This window comes from Rhinoraja longicauda, chromosome 30, assembly GCF_053455715.1.
Source record: "Rhinoraja longicauda isolate Sanriku21f chromosome 30, sRhiLon1.1, whole genome shotgun sequence".
Taxonomy (NCBI): Eukaryota; Metazoa; Chordata; class Chondrichthyes; order Rajiformes; family Arhynchobatidae; genus Rhinoraja; species Rhinoraja longicauda.
In genome coordinates, this window is record NC_135982.1 from 24,877,137 (window position 1) to 24,891,987 (window position 14,851).

At 47.2% G+C, this 14,851-nt stretch overlaps 1 protein-coding gene across 2 annotated transcripts in view; it reads left to right on the forward strand.

Annotated features, from left to right (window-relative positions):
• Positions 1-12,522: 12,522 nt before the first annotated feature.
• Positions 12,523-14,851, forward strand: part of iffo2b (intermediate filament family orphan 2b) — a 33,113-nt gene continuing 30,784 nt past the window's right edge. For both annotated transcript variants that reach the window (XM_078425181.1, XM_078425182.1), the window contains exon 1: positions 12,523-13,608. In XM_078425181.1, the coding sequence (XP_078281307.1) occupies positions 12,725-13,608 (884 nt within the window). In that variant the 5' untranslated portion in view covers positions 12,523-12,724. The remainder of the gene's footprint in view (positions 13,609-14,851) is intronic.

A 14,851-nucleotide genomic window follows, 5' to 3' on the forward strand; every position in this document is an offset into this window, starting at 1 on the left:
TGTGCCTGGAAGGTCATGTTTGACTAATCTTCTTGAATTTTTTGAAGAGGTTACCAGGGAAATTGATAAGGGCAAGACTGTGGATGTTGTCTATATGGACTTCAGTAAGGCATTTGACAAGGTTCCACATGGAAGGTTGATTAAGAAGGTTAAATCGTTGGGTATTAATAGTGAGGTTGCAAGATGGATTCAACAATGGCTGAATGGGAGATACCAGAGGGTAATGGTTGACAATTGTATGTCAGGTTGGAGGACAGTGTCTAGTGGAGTACCCCAAGGATCTGTGTTGGGTCCACTGTTGTTTGTCATTTACATTAATGATCTGGATGATGGTGTGGCAAATTGGATTAGTAAATATGCAGATGATACTAAGATAGGTGGTGTAGTTAATAATGAAGTAGAGTTTCAAAGTCTACAGAGAGACTTGGGCCTTTTGGAAGGGTGGGCTGAAAGATGGCAGATGGAGTTTAATGCTGATAAGTGTGAGGTGCTGCATTTTGGTAGGACAAATCAAAATAGGACGTACAGGGTAAATGGTAGGGAATTGAGGAATGCAGTGGAACAGAGGGATCTGGGAATAACTGTGCATTGTTCCCTGAAAGTGGAATCTCATGTGGATAGGGTGGTGAAGAAGGCGTTTGGTATGCTTGCCTTTATAAATCAGAGCATCGAGTATAGAAGTTGGGATATAATGTTAAAATTGTACAGGGCATTGGTGAGGCCGAATCTAGAGTATGGTGTGCAGTTCTGGTCGCCAAATTATAGGAAGGATGTCGACAAAATGGAGAGGGTACAGAGGAGATTTACTAGAATGTTGCCTGGGTTTCAGCACTTAAGCTACAGAGAGAGGTTGAACAGGTTGGGTCTTTATTCTTTGGAGCGTAGAAGGTTGAGGGGGGACTTGATAGAGGTTTTTAAAATTTTGAGAGGGACGGACAGAGTTGACGTGGGTAGGCTTTTCCCTTTGAGAGTGGGGAAGATTCCAACAAGGGGACATAGCTTCAGAATTGAGGTACAAAAGTTTAGGGGTTACATGAGGGGTAACTTCTTTACTCAGAGGGTGGTGGCTGTATGGAATGGGCTTCCGGTGGAAGTGGTGGAGGCAGGCTCGATTTTATTATTTAAGAGTAAATTGGATAGGTATATGGATAAGAGGGGATTAGAGGGTTATGGTCTGAGTGCAGGTAGATGAGACTAGGTTAGGGAGAGTGGTCGGCATGGAATGGTAGGGCCGAACAGGCCTGTTTCCGTGCTGTAGTTGTTATATGGTTATATGGTTAAACCGATTCAGGAATAATTACTTTCCTGCAACCATCAGATTTTTGAACCAACCTGCATAACCCTAATCCTACTTTGGTAATGGAACACCAGGATCCATTTATTGCATTACCATGGATGTTCTCTAATCATCTTTTGCATTAAGGTTTTTTCTTTTTACTGTTGTATGTAGTTTCCATATAACCTGAGTCGATGTACCTGAACCTCCCCGTACATGCATATGACAATAAACTTGACTAGACTTGTTCCCTTCATGGCCCAAGGCACCATGCCGTCTGGCGCCAACACCCCTATCCCACCCTTCAAGGCTCCCTTCCCTTATAGCTATTTCAACTGTTCTGGTGAATTTGTCGGCTGAACGCACCATGGGAACTACACTCGCCCCCCTGCAGGACCTATACATCAGGAGGTGCAGATCCAGAGGCAGCAACATTATGGGGGACCCCTACCACCCCAGCAACGGACTGTTCCAGCTGCTAAGGTCAGGCAAACGCCTCCGCTGTCACGCTGTGAAAACAGAGAGGATGAGATGGAGTTTCTTCCCACAGGCCATCAGGACTGTCAACTCTTATATCACCAGGGACTAATTTACTGTATTAATTTATTTTTTGTGTTGTCCTTTTAAAAAAAAATTCTCTTCGGTTTTGTAGTTTTAGCACAATCCACAGGCATTGCCACTTTCATTTCACTGCGTATCTTGTATGTGTATGTGACAAATAAAGTAGACTTGGCTTGACTTGACTTGTTGATAACAACAGTGAGGTAGTGATCTTAAGGTTACAGCTTAAAATCACTGAATGCATTTATTGAATTCAATTATAAGACATGGAAAATCGTAGGTTATTGAAAACTAAATGGCTCCATTAGAAGGCATCAGTCAAAGCAAAACCTAGCCCAAAATTCACATGGCCCCACTTCCACATCATGACGTTGTCCCCAGGCCCTCAGGCCCATGACACTTTGGGACAGGCAGTAACTAAGTGTTTGCCCATGTCAAAACATTACCAGTGCAAGCTAAATTTTTGCTAGATGATTCACTGACCATATGTGATTGAAGCTTTTTTCCAATCTGACCATTATTTAAGGATAAAAATTGAGATATTTTAATTTGTGGAGTATGGAGGGAGAGAATCGCAAACTGAAATCTGGAGTATGGCTGGAAACAGTGTTGACTTCAAGGAGAGTAAGTACATAAACTGAGGAAGGTTGGAAGAGGCAGTTTTATGTGAGAATGGGGGAAGCTGACGATTTCTTCACCCGTGCATCACAGAACATGTCGGAGATGTGGACTGCATTGGCTGCACTGGCTAGAGTGCCAAAAAAAATGATTTCCACAAAAGGACTTCCAAAGAACCAAACAGATGAAGACAATGGAAAAATCCAGGTTTTTCATTTCTTTGGGAAGAAATAATACAGATATTCTATTTGGCTCCAGATAACCCATGTTGTAAACAGTGAAGTAGGATTGCAGGTGCCCTTCATCTACTGCCATCCATGGTGGTGTCCATGATATGCCAGAATCAAATGTGTCATCTCCAAAGCTAATGAGAAAGTGACAAATATATCTGTCATTTGATGGGTCAACTTTACCACAGTTCCACTGGTGGAGTGGAAATACAGTTTCATAAAAGGGAATAGAAAATGTTGCAAATGCAAGGTAGTCTTGCTGAGACGTCTGTTCCACACTTCTATAAATCACAGCAGTCGAATTACTGGCCTACTCGGAGTTTGGTTACAAAGTTCTCGCATGAAATGTCTCTTGGGTTTTGTGAACAATCCTGGTGCAGGAAACTCGTATCCATCCAAAGCATCTGAATGTGATGTTGCTTTAAGAATGCGGCATAAATTATCAAGGATCTTCACCATCTGAGCCATGCTCTCTGCTTGCTACTACCATCAGGCAGTAGGCACAGGAGCTACTAAATCAGCAGCAGCAGCAGCAATCAGCAGCAGTAGCAGCAGCAGCAGCAATCAGCAGCAGCAGCACCAAGCTGTGTTGTTTGGGAAGTATTGTGTGGGGATAGTAAGGAGTAAGACCTGTGTGATCTCCCGGACAAGTTTCGATCGCCTAGCTTGGGGTCGGAGAGGAATTTCCCAGATTTTTTTTCCCAAATTGGCCTGGGTTTTTAATCCGGTTTTTCGCCTCTCCCAGGAGATCACTCAGTTCTTTTGGGTGGGCGGTTGGAGCGGTTGGAGCAGCGGCCGGGCGGTAGGTTTAGAAACCGAGCACGGGGCTTTGTTTGGGGAGTATGAGTGCCAGGGCAGTTTATTGTTCTGGGTGTCGGATGTGGGGAATCTGGGAGTCTGATAGTCTTCCAGACGTCCACATCTGCGCCAGGTGCGACGAGTTGGGGCTCCTAAGGGACCGTATTAGGAACCTGGAGCGGCAGATTGATGACCTCCATCTGGTCAGGGAGAGTGAGGAGGTTTTAGATAGGAGTTACAGAGAGGTGGTCACTCCAAGACCACGGGAGGTAGACAAGTGGGTCACGGTTAGGGGGGGCAAGGAGCAGAGGCAGGGACTAGAGAGTTCCCCGGTGGCTGTACCCCTTGGAAATAAGTACTCCTGTTTAAGTACTGTTGGGGGGAACAGCCTACCTGGGGGCAGCGACGGTGCCCGGGCTTCTGGCAAGGAGTCCGGCCCTGTTGCTCAGAAGGGTAGGGAAAGGAAGAGGAGAGCGATAGTAATAGGGGACTCTATAGTGAGGGGGTCAGATAGGCGATTCTGTGGACGCAGTCGGGAGACCCGGATGGTGGTTTGCCTCCCTGGTGCCGGTGTCCGGGATGTGTCTGAGCGTGTCCAGAATATCCTGAAAGGGGAGGGAGAGGAGCCAGAGGTCGTGGTACATATAGGTACCAACAATATAGGTAGAATAAGGGAAGAGGTCCTGAAAGGAGAATTTAGGGGGCTAGGAAGTTAAAAAAAAGGACTTCCAAAGCAATAATCTCAGGCTTACTGCCTGTGCCACGCGATAGTGAGAATAGGAATGGAGTGAGGTGGAGGATAAATACGTGGCTGAGGAACTGGTGCAGGGAGCAGGGATTCAAGTTTCTGGATCATTGGGACCTCTTCTGGGGGAAGTATGACCTGTACAAAAAGGACGGGTTGCATCTGAACCTGAGAGGAACCAATATCCTGGCGGGGAGATTTGCTAAGGTAATTGCGGAGACTTTAAACTAGTACGGTTGGGGGGGAGGGACTCAAACACAGATCGCTAATAGGCAGTGTGTGAGGCAGGAGGCAGAAAAGGGAAACACTCAGACCCAATATGTAGGAGAGAAAGAAGTGAAAAGAAATAAACTGAGAATAAGAAATGATGGGTCCCTTAAATGTGTATATTTTAATGCTAGGAGCATTGTAAGAAAGGTGGATGAGCTTAGAGCCTGGATTGACATCTGGAAGTATGATGTTGTGGCGATCAGTGAAACATGGTTGCAGGAGGGTTGCGATTGGCAATTAAATATTCCAGGATTTCATTGTTTCAGATGTGATAGAATCGGAGGGGCAAGAGGTTGCATTGCTTGTCAGGGAGGATATCACAGCAGTGCTTTGGCAGGACAGACTAGAAGGCTCGATTAGGGAGGCTGTTTGGGTGGAACTCAGAAATGAGAAAGGTTTAGCAACACTTATAGGGGTGTATTATCGACTGCCAAATAGGGAACGAGAATTGGAAGAGCAAATATGTAAGGAGATAGCAGATATTAGTAGTAAGCACAGAGTAGTGATTGTGGGTGATTTCAATTTTCCGTATATAGACTGGGAATCACATTCTGTTAAAGGGCTGGATGGTTTGGAGTTTGTAAAATGTGTGCAGGATAGATTTTTGCAGCAATACGTAGAGGTACCTACCAGAGAAGGGGCAGTGTTGGACCTCCTGTTAGGAATGAGACGGGTCAGGTGACGGAGGTATGTGTTGAGGAGCACTTTGGGTCTAGTGATCACAATGCCATTAGTTTCAATATAGACCAAGGGTTGAGATTTTGGATTGGAGAAAGGCTAATTTTGAGATGAGAAAGGATTTAAAAGGAGTGAAATGGAACTTTTTGTTTTATGAAAAGGATATAATAGAGAAATGGAGGATATTTAAAGGTGGAAATTTTGAGAGTACAGAGTCTTTATGTCCCTGTTCGGTGGAAAGGAAAGAATAATAATTTGAAAGAGCCGTGGTTTTCCAGGGAAATTGGACACTTGGTTCGGAAAAAGAGAGAGATATACAATAAATATAAGCGGCAGGGAGTAAGTGAGGTTCTTGAGGAATATAAAGAATGTAAAAGGAATCTTAAGAAGGAAATTAGAAAAGCGAAAAAAAAGATATGAGGCTGCTTTGGCAAGTAATGTAAAAGTAAACCCCAAGGGGTTCTACAGATATGTCAATAGCAAAAGGATAGCGAGGGATAAAATTGGTCCATTAGAGAGTCAGAGTGGACAGCTATGTGCTGAGCCGGAAGAAATGGGGGAGATATTAAACAATTTCTTTTCTTCGGTATTCACCGAGGAGGATATTGAATTATGTGAGGTAAGCGAAACAAGTAGAGTAGTGATGGAAATTATGAGGATTAAAGAAGAGGAGGTACAGACACTTTTGAAAAATATAAAAGTGGATAAGTCTCCAGGTCCTGATAGGATATTCCCTAGGACATTGAGGGAAGTTAGTGCAGAAATAGCAGGGGCTATGACGGAAATATTTCAAGCGTCATTAGAAACGGGGATGGTGCCGGAAGATTGGCGCATTGCGCATGTTGTGCCTTTGTTTAAAAAAGGTTCTAAAAGTAAACCTAGCAATTATAGACCTGTTAGTTTGACGTCTGTGGTGGGAAAATTAATGGAAAAGATACTTAGGGACAATATATATAATTATTTGGATAAACAAGGCCTGATTAGAAACAGTCAACATGGATTTGTGCCTGGAAGGTCATGTTTGACTAATCTTCTTGAATTTTTTGAAGAGGTTACCAGGGAAATTGATAAGGGCAAGGCTGTGGATGTTGTCTATATGGACTTCAGTAAGGCATTTGACAAGGTTCCACATGGAAGGTTGATTAAGAAGGTTAAATCGTTGGGTATTAATAGTGAGGTTGCAAGATGGATTCAACAATGGCTGAATGGGAGATACCAGAGGGTAATGGTTGACAATTGTATGTCAGGTTGGAGGACAGTGTCTAGTGGAGTACCCCAAGGATCTGTGTTGGGTCCACTGTTGTTTGTCATTTACATTAATGATCTGGATGATGGTGTGGCAAATTGGATTAGTAAATATGCAGATGATACTAAGATAGGTGGTGTAGTTAATAATGAAGTAGAGTTTCAAAGTCTACAGAGAGACTTGGGCCTTTTGGAAGGGTGGGCTGAAAGATGGCAGATGGAGTTTAATGCTGATAAGTGTGAGGTGCTGCATTTTGGTAGGACAAATCAAAATAGGACGTACAGGGTAAATGGTAGGGAATTGAGGAATGCAGTGGAACAGAGGGATCTGGGAATAACTGTGCATTGTTCCCTGAAAGTGGAATCTCATGTGGATAGGGTGGTGAAGAAGGCGTTTGGTATGCTTGCCTTTATAAATCAGAGCATCGAGTATAGAAGTTGGGATATAATGTTAAAATTGTACAGGGCATTGGTGAGGCCGAATCTAGAGTATGGTGTGCAGTTCTGGTCGCCAAATTATAGGAAGGATGTCGACAAAATGGAGAGGGTACAGAGGAGATTTACTAGAATGTTGCCTGGGTTTCAGCACTTAAGCTACAGAGAGAGGTTGAACAGGTTGGGTCTTTATTCTTTGGAGCGTAGAAGGTTGAGGGGGGACTTGATAGAGGTTTTTAAAATTTTGAGAGGGACGGACAGAGTTGACGTGGGTAGGCTTTTCCCTTTGAGAGTGGGGAAGATTCCAACAAGGGGACATAGCTTCAGAATTGAGGTACAAAAGTTTAGGGGTTACATGAGGGGTAACTTCTTTACTCAGAGGGTGGTGGCTGTATGGAATGGGCTTCCGGTGGAAGTGGTGGAGGCAGGCTCGATTTTATTATTTAAGAGTAAATTGGATAGGTATATGGATAAGAGGGGATTAGAGGGTTATGGTCTGAGTGCAGGTAGATGAGACTAGGTTAGGGAGAGTGGTCGGCATGGAATGGTAGGGCCGAACGGGCCTGTTTCCGTGCTGTAGTTGTTATATGGTTATATGGTTAAACCGATTCAGGAATAATTACTTTCCTGCAACCATCAGATTTTTGAACCAACCTGCATAACCCTAATCCTACTTTGGTAATGGAACACCAGGAACCATTTATTGCATTACCATGGATGTTCTCTAATCATCTTTTGCATTAAGGTTTTTTCTTTTTACTGTTGTATGTAGTTTCCATATAACCTGAGTCGATGTACCTGAACCTCCCCGTACATGCATATGACAATAAACTTGACTAGACTTGTTCCCTTCATGGCCCAAGGCACCATGCCGTCTGGCGCCAACACCCCTATCCCACCCTTCAAGGCTCCCTTCCCTTATAGCTATTTCAACTGTTCTGGTGAATTTGTCCTGTCATTGAGGCAGGAGGCTGGGATGGTGCCTCTTCAAAGATTTAGTGACAACATCAGTTTCAACTAAAAGTAGCACAAAAAGTAAGGAAATTTGTGTTTGGTAGATTATTTCTTTGTTGTAACAATGCTTCTTGGCAATAAATCTTATACCGTTGGAAAGCCTGTTTATTTCCCTTTTAAATGGTGTCACATTTGTAAGGAACATGCATTTGTGGGATGAGCAGCAGAGCTGAGTATGTGGGTTGCGCCCATGAAAAATCTGCCAAATCTTCTCTGCCAATGCCAAACAGCTTATTCTGCCATTGACTCTTGTTCGGTGTTGTTTGGTGGATTGGATGATTGAAGTCTGAAGAAACAAGACATATTGGCAATTTAACAATTTATTCATTTAATAAACAGGAGCCTCAGTAGTGTGTGGAAGAACCATACACAGCCACAACAGCCTGGCACCTCCTCATGCTGGTCACCAGCCTGGTCACACACTGTTGTGGGATGGCATCCCATTCTTCAACCAGCATTTGTCGCAAGTCAGCCGACGTGGTTGTGTTGGTCACTCTGGCACGAACAGCACGCCCAAGCTGATCCCACAAGTGTTCAATGGGGTTGAGGTCAGGAGTGGTGGCAGGCCATTCCATCCTCTCCACTCCCAAATTCTGGAGGTAGTCTCTGAGAAACCCTGCTCTGTGGGGGCAAGCATTGTCATCTTGGAGGATAGAGTTCGGTCCCAGACCGTGGAGATATGGGATTGCCACTGGTTGCAGAATCTCATCTCGATATCTCTCTGCATTGAGATTGCCTCCAATGATGACAAGCCTTGTTTTTCCAGTGAGGGAGATGCCGCCCCACACCATCACACTGCCTCCACCAAAAGATGTTACTCTATCGGTGCAGCAATCAGCATAGCGTTCTCCGCGTCTTCTCCACACTTTGACCCTATGATCCAACTGCCGTAGGCAGAATCTGGACTCATCGCTGAACATAACGTTCCTCCACATGTTCAGGTTCCAGTGCACGTGTTGTCGACACCAGCGCAAACGGGCCTGACGGTGAAGGGCAGTCATGGCAGGCCTCCTGGCAGCCCTATGAGACCGGAGATCGACTGCGTGCAGTCTGTTCCGAATTGTCTGGGCAGAGAGCCGTCGGCCATATCGTCCTGCAAACCTTGACTGCAAATCTGTAGAAGACAGCCTACGGTTCCTAAGTGCTGACAGGGTGAGGAAACGGTCTTCTTCGGGTGTCGTCTTCTTGGGACGCCCACTTCGCGGCCTGTCTCTGACATCCCCCGTTATATGGAACTTGGCCTTCACTTTGGAGATGGTACTAGGGCTCACTCCAAATAATGCTGCAACTTGGTTTTGCAGAACACCAGCTTGAAGTTGCCCTATCGCACGGGCCCTATCCAGATCAGTCAAACGTGGCATGCCGATTCTTGGAGCAGACACCTACTGACCACTGTAGCAGGGCCCATGCTCACAGATGCTGCCAATCAGGTGCCAATCAGGCACCTGATTGTCAGCACCTGGGGGTACCAGAAGCTCAAAACAAGCGTCAATAGCAACAGCAGAATAAGCTGTTTGGCATTGGCAAAGAAGATTTGGCAAATTTTTCATGGGCGCAACCCATATACTCAGCTCTGCTGCTCATCCCACAAATGCATGTTCCTTACAAATGTAGCACCATTTAAAAGGGAAATGAACAGGCTTTCCAACGGTATAAGATTTATTGCCAAGAAGCATTGTTACAATAAAGAAATAATCTACCAAACACAAATTTCCTTACTTTTTGTGCTATGTTTAGTTTGTGTGACCACTCTATGACTGTTATCATGTCCCTCCCTCCTGGTGAGATACCAGATGACCGAAGCACAAAATAAAGACTATCTACCGATTGCCAAAGATTGCCTTTTTAATACCTCTTCTGAGTAATACATGCAATCTTACCTCTGAATTATCAAAGCAGGGAATGTTATTCCACAGGCTCAAGACGGAAGCTAGGAGGCCACATCAATGCTGAGGTCGGGTGCATAACCTAAGGGGATTCTTCAATCAAGTCAAGTCAAATTTATTTGTCACATACACATACACGATGTGCAGTGAAATGAAAGTGGCAATGCCTGCGGATTGTGCACAAAAAAAGAATTACAGTTACAGCATATAAATAAAGTTAATAAGTTACTATAGTGTAGACAAAAATGTAGTGCCTGGAGTTATAAAAGTTGACAGTCCTGATGGCCTGTGGGAAGAAACTCCGTCTCATCCTCTCCGTTTTCACAGCGTGACAGCGGAGGCGTTTGCCTGATCGTAGCATCTGGAACAGTCCGTTACTGGGATGGCAGGGGTCCCTCATGATTTTGCTTGCTCTGGATCTGCACCTCCTGATGTATAGGTCCTGCAGGGGGACGAGTGTAGTTCCCATGGTGCGTTCTGCCGAACGCACTACTCTCTGCAGGGCCATCCTGTCCTGGGCAGAGCTGTTCCCAAACCAGACTGTAATGTTGCCGGACAGGATGCTCTCTACAGCCCCAGAGTAGAAGCAATGAAGGATCCTCAGAGACACTCTGAATTTCCTCAGTTGTCTAAGGTGGTAAAGGCGCTGCTTTGCCTTACCCACCAGTGCGGCAATGTGCATTGCCCACGTCAGATCCTCTGTGATGCGGACTCCCAAGTATTTAAAACTGCACACCCTATCCACAGTAGACCCATTTATCTCCAGTGGCGTGTACGTCCTTGGATGTTTAGCCCTTCTGAAGTCCACAATCAGCTCCTTCGTTTTAGTGACATTCAATGCAGCATTGCCTTTTATTTAAAACATTTAATGACCCATTTGCCTTTGCAAATAGATGCAAATAATTCCTTGAATTTGTAGAGGAGCACAATAGCTGTCTCTGTTTGGGTAATATTTATTCTCCAATAAGCACTGCAACAATAGATTATCTAGTCATCTACCTGTCCCTCAATCCAACAATTCCACCTTTCTACATTTTCCTATTCACCGAGACACATTCACATCTTCTCCTCCTTAGGCCCATAAATATCACCCAAACCATTTAACTTTCTAGCCCCTGATTTCCCCATTCCACCTTCCCAGCCTCCTCACCCATTATAACCCTGTTATTTCCACACCTCACCGCTTTACCCCTTTCCACCTAACTTTGCTCCTTCACTGTCTCATGATTCTTAATCCACTCTTCTATCTGTCAAGTACGTGCCATACCACCCACCTTCTCCACCTCATCTTGTCCTCCCATCCCTCTGCCCCGCAGCCCTCCCCATAAGAGGGTGTTTCTCCACGGTCTCAAGGCGTAATCTCCCTCCCTCTCCCCTGCCCCTCATCCTCCCCCATCACTTCCTCCAACCCCTTCCCTCATCCCTCCCAACCTCCCCCTCTCCTTGTCCCTCCCGATCCCTCCCTTCTGTTTATAAGAGAGAATTAGATTTAGCTCTTTGGGCTAAAGGAATCAAGGGATATGGGGAAAAAAGCAGGAACGGGGTGCTGATTTTAGATGATCGGCCATGGTCATATTGAATGGCGTTGCTGGTTCGAAGGGCCGAATGGCCCACTCCTGCACCTATTTTTCTGTTTTCCAGTTTCCTCATCCTTCCCCCTCATTATCCATCCTCCCCCAAATCCCTCCGACCTCATCCTCCTCCCACCTCTCCTCATCCCCTCCCACCTCTCTCCTCACCCCCCTCCCACCTCTCTCCTCATCCCCCTCCCACCTCTCCTCATCCCCTCCCACCTCTCCTCATCCCCTCCCACCTCTCTCCTCACCCCCCTCCCACCTCAACCCCCTCCCACCTCTCCTCATCCCCTCCCACCTCTCCTCCCCTCCCACCTCTCTCCTCATCCCCCTCCCACCTCTCCTCCCCTCCCACCTCTCTCCTCATCCCCTCCCACCTCTCCTCCCCTCCCACCTCTCTCCTCATCCCCCTCCCACCTCTCTCCTCAACCCCCTCCCACCTCTCCTCATCCCCTCCCACCTCTCCTCATCCCCTCCCACCTCTCCTCCCCTCCCACCTCTCCCCTCATCCCCCTCCCACCTCTCCTCCCCTCCCACCTCTCTCCTCATCCCCCTCCCACCTCTCTCCTCATCCCCCTCCCACCTCTCCTCCCCTCCCACCTCTCTCCTCATCCCCCTCCCACCTCTCCCCCCCCCACCTCTCCTCCCCTCCCACCTCTCCTCCCCTCCCACCTCTCTCCTCATCCCCCCCCCCACCTCTCCCCCCCTCCCACCTCTCCTCCCCTCCCACCTCTCCTCCCCTCCCACCTCTCTCCTCATCCCCCCCCCCACCTCTCCCCCCCTCCCACCTCTCTCCTCATCCCCCTCCCTCACCTCACCCACCCACCGCTGCTCCTTCCCCCCTCACTCCTTTACCTCCCCACCCCCCACCCTTCAGATCTTCCCCTCTATACGCTCAACCCGCCTCCATATCTTCTCCCTCCCCTCCCTTCCAGAATGTACTGCGGCAATTAAAAAAACAAAAAACAAATGGCATCTTGAAGGAAGAAGCGCCACCAGCACCTGCTCTTGCCCAGGGGTCTTCGGTTGGAGGACTCGACGGTTCGTGCAGTCCGCGAGGCGGCGGCGGGAGGCGGGAGGGCGGGCGCTGGGGGCGGGGCGAGGCGGCAGCGGCGGCGGGAGGCGCGAAGGCGGGGCTGGGGGCGGGGCTGGCGCTAGACCCCGCCCCTAGTGCTGACTACAGTCGCCTCGAGACGCCCCGCCGTTATTCGCTCCGGACCGGCGTTTGAGTGCGTGGTTGAGGCCCAGATCCGCGTCTTCCCGCAGTCTAGGCCGAGCCAGGCCCGGCGTCGTGTTTGTCTTAGCGTGTGACCAACTAACCCCCACCCACCCACCAGAGGATATGGGCCGCCAGCCGTGTCCGCTTCATTGAGTTCCCGAGCGTCGGCACGACCATGAACCCGGCGACGATGCTGAGCTGCGGCCTGGCGAAGCCGAACCCCGTCACCCTGGCGCTGCGGAACGACCTGGGCTCCAACATCAACCATCTCAAGACGCTCAACCTGCGCTTCCGCTGCTTCCTGGCCAAGGTCCATGAGCTGGAGCGGCGCAACAAGCTACTGGAGAAACAGCTGCAGGCCGCGCAGGAACCGCAGAGGAGCCGGCTCTGCCGCTCCCGGACCGTCGCCACACAGACTCCACTCGACTATGGTGCCGGCTTCACGCTAGGCTCATGTTACAGCTACTCGGCATACGGTTATGCCCCCGGCTCGGACACCGGCTACACCCCGGGCAGCAGTTACACCCCCGGTCTGGGCACCGGCTACACCCCGGGCACCGGCTACACCTCTGGCCTGGGTACCGGTTACACCCCGGGTACCGGCTCCGGCTACACCCCGGGTACCGGCTCCGGCTACACCCCGGGTACCGGCTCCGGCTACACCCCGGGTACCGGCTCCGGCTACACCCCGGGTACCGGCTCCGGCTACACCCCGGGTACCGGCTCCGGCTACACCCCGGGTACCGGCTCCGGCTACACACCGGGTACCTATACCGGTTCCAGTTACAACCTTAATTCTAATTACACCTCCGGTACAGGATTTTCTCCCAGTGCGGTCTCTCTGCCTCATCATTACCCGAGCCGCCTCCCCGGTACCATTTGGAGCTTCCCCCACATTCGGAAGGTGGGAGGCGGCCTAGAGACTGTGCAAGGTCCTGGGGTATCCTGGACCCAACCGGACGGAGTGGGAGTTCAGATCGACACCATCACACCCGAACTGCGGGCCCTGTACAACGTGCTAGCCAAAGTGAAGAGAGAGCGAGACGACTACAAGAAAAAGTGAGTGACCGCTTTCAATGCGGAGCTTGGCGCAATGTCGGCCAATAGGGAGCAGCCGGCAGATTGGTGGATGATGTATCTGCCTGCTGTGTTTTGCTGATACTGGACTAAAACACTGTAATTTCCCGTTATTGAACCGGCTCTATCTAGCCTGAACACCATATAAATTAAAAGCCAATGGAATGATTAATTGAAAAGGGATGCCTGAAGATTTGCAAGAAATAAATTAGAATGATCAAGTATTATTATATGAGAGAGAGGATATTCAATGAGATCATGCCTGACCTAACTCCACATACCAACCTCTTTCTCCATATCCCTTAACATGTTAACAATCTAATAATCCCAATAATACACATTTTGCAAATGTTTAGCATAGAGATAGCCGCATACAGAAACGAGTTCCGATTTTTATCGTCTTTTACATATTGAATTGTTTTATAACTTCACTCGCAAAAGGGATCTTGATTTTTAGACAACCCATTGAGGTTGTCTTGAGTTAAGAGTAATTTGATTGAATATCTTAAATACATTCATGATTTGAATGAAGTTTTTCCTACAAACCTACCTTTCAAAAGCAATGAATGTGTCATTCATTAGGTGTGGTACCTTGAATTGCTCACATAACTATAGGAGTATGTGTTTGTTTTATATGTCAATTGTTGCAATATTTAGTTAGAATTCAAATGGAAATATTTTGTATTTGGCAGAAGGTAATTACAGGAATTTGGGGGTAAAGATATTAAAGATCAAAATTAGGAGTTTCTTCCTTTACAGGGAGTATCCCTTTTAAGGTTGCTGAATAAATTCAGTTTGAGAACAATTGTAGCTTCATGAGCAATAAGAGAACTAAAAAAACAATGTATTTTTGATATTGGGGTCATTGAATCATTTATAGGTTTACAAAAACTATGATGGAAGTTTCTTGAGTGCAAGGGAGGGCTGTCGCATTTGAAATAAAATGTTGCTAGGTTCTAAGAAATTAATTTATTAATTGAGATTTCCATAAAACGTGCAATATGTGTATAAAGGTCCTCATTTCATCCAGGAACAATGCAAAGTTGTCTGCCATCACTGTTTTTTAGTATCAAACAGTAGGACAAACCACATAATGATGTGCATACTAATGTGAAACTTGAGCTGGGTTTGTCTGCAATGTGAGGTTGAGAGCCAACATTGATGGGCTTTGGGGTTGGTTCTTTATTCTTTCTTTGTAGGTAATAAAACAAGCTTAAAATTCGGG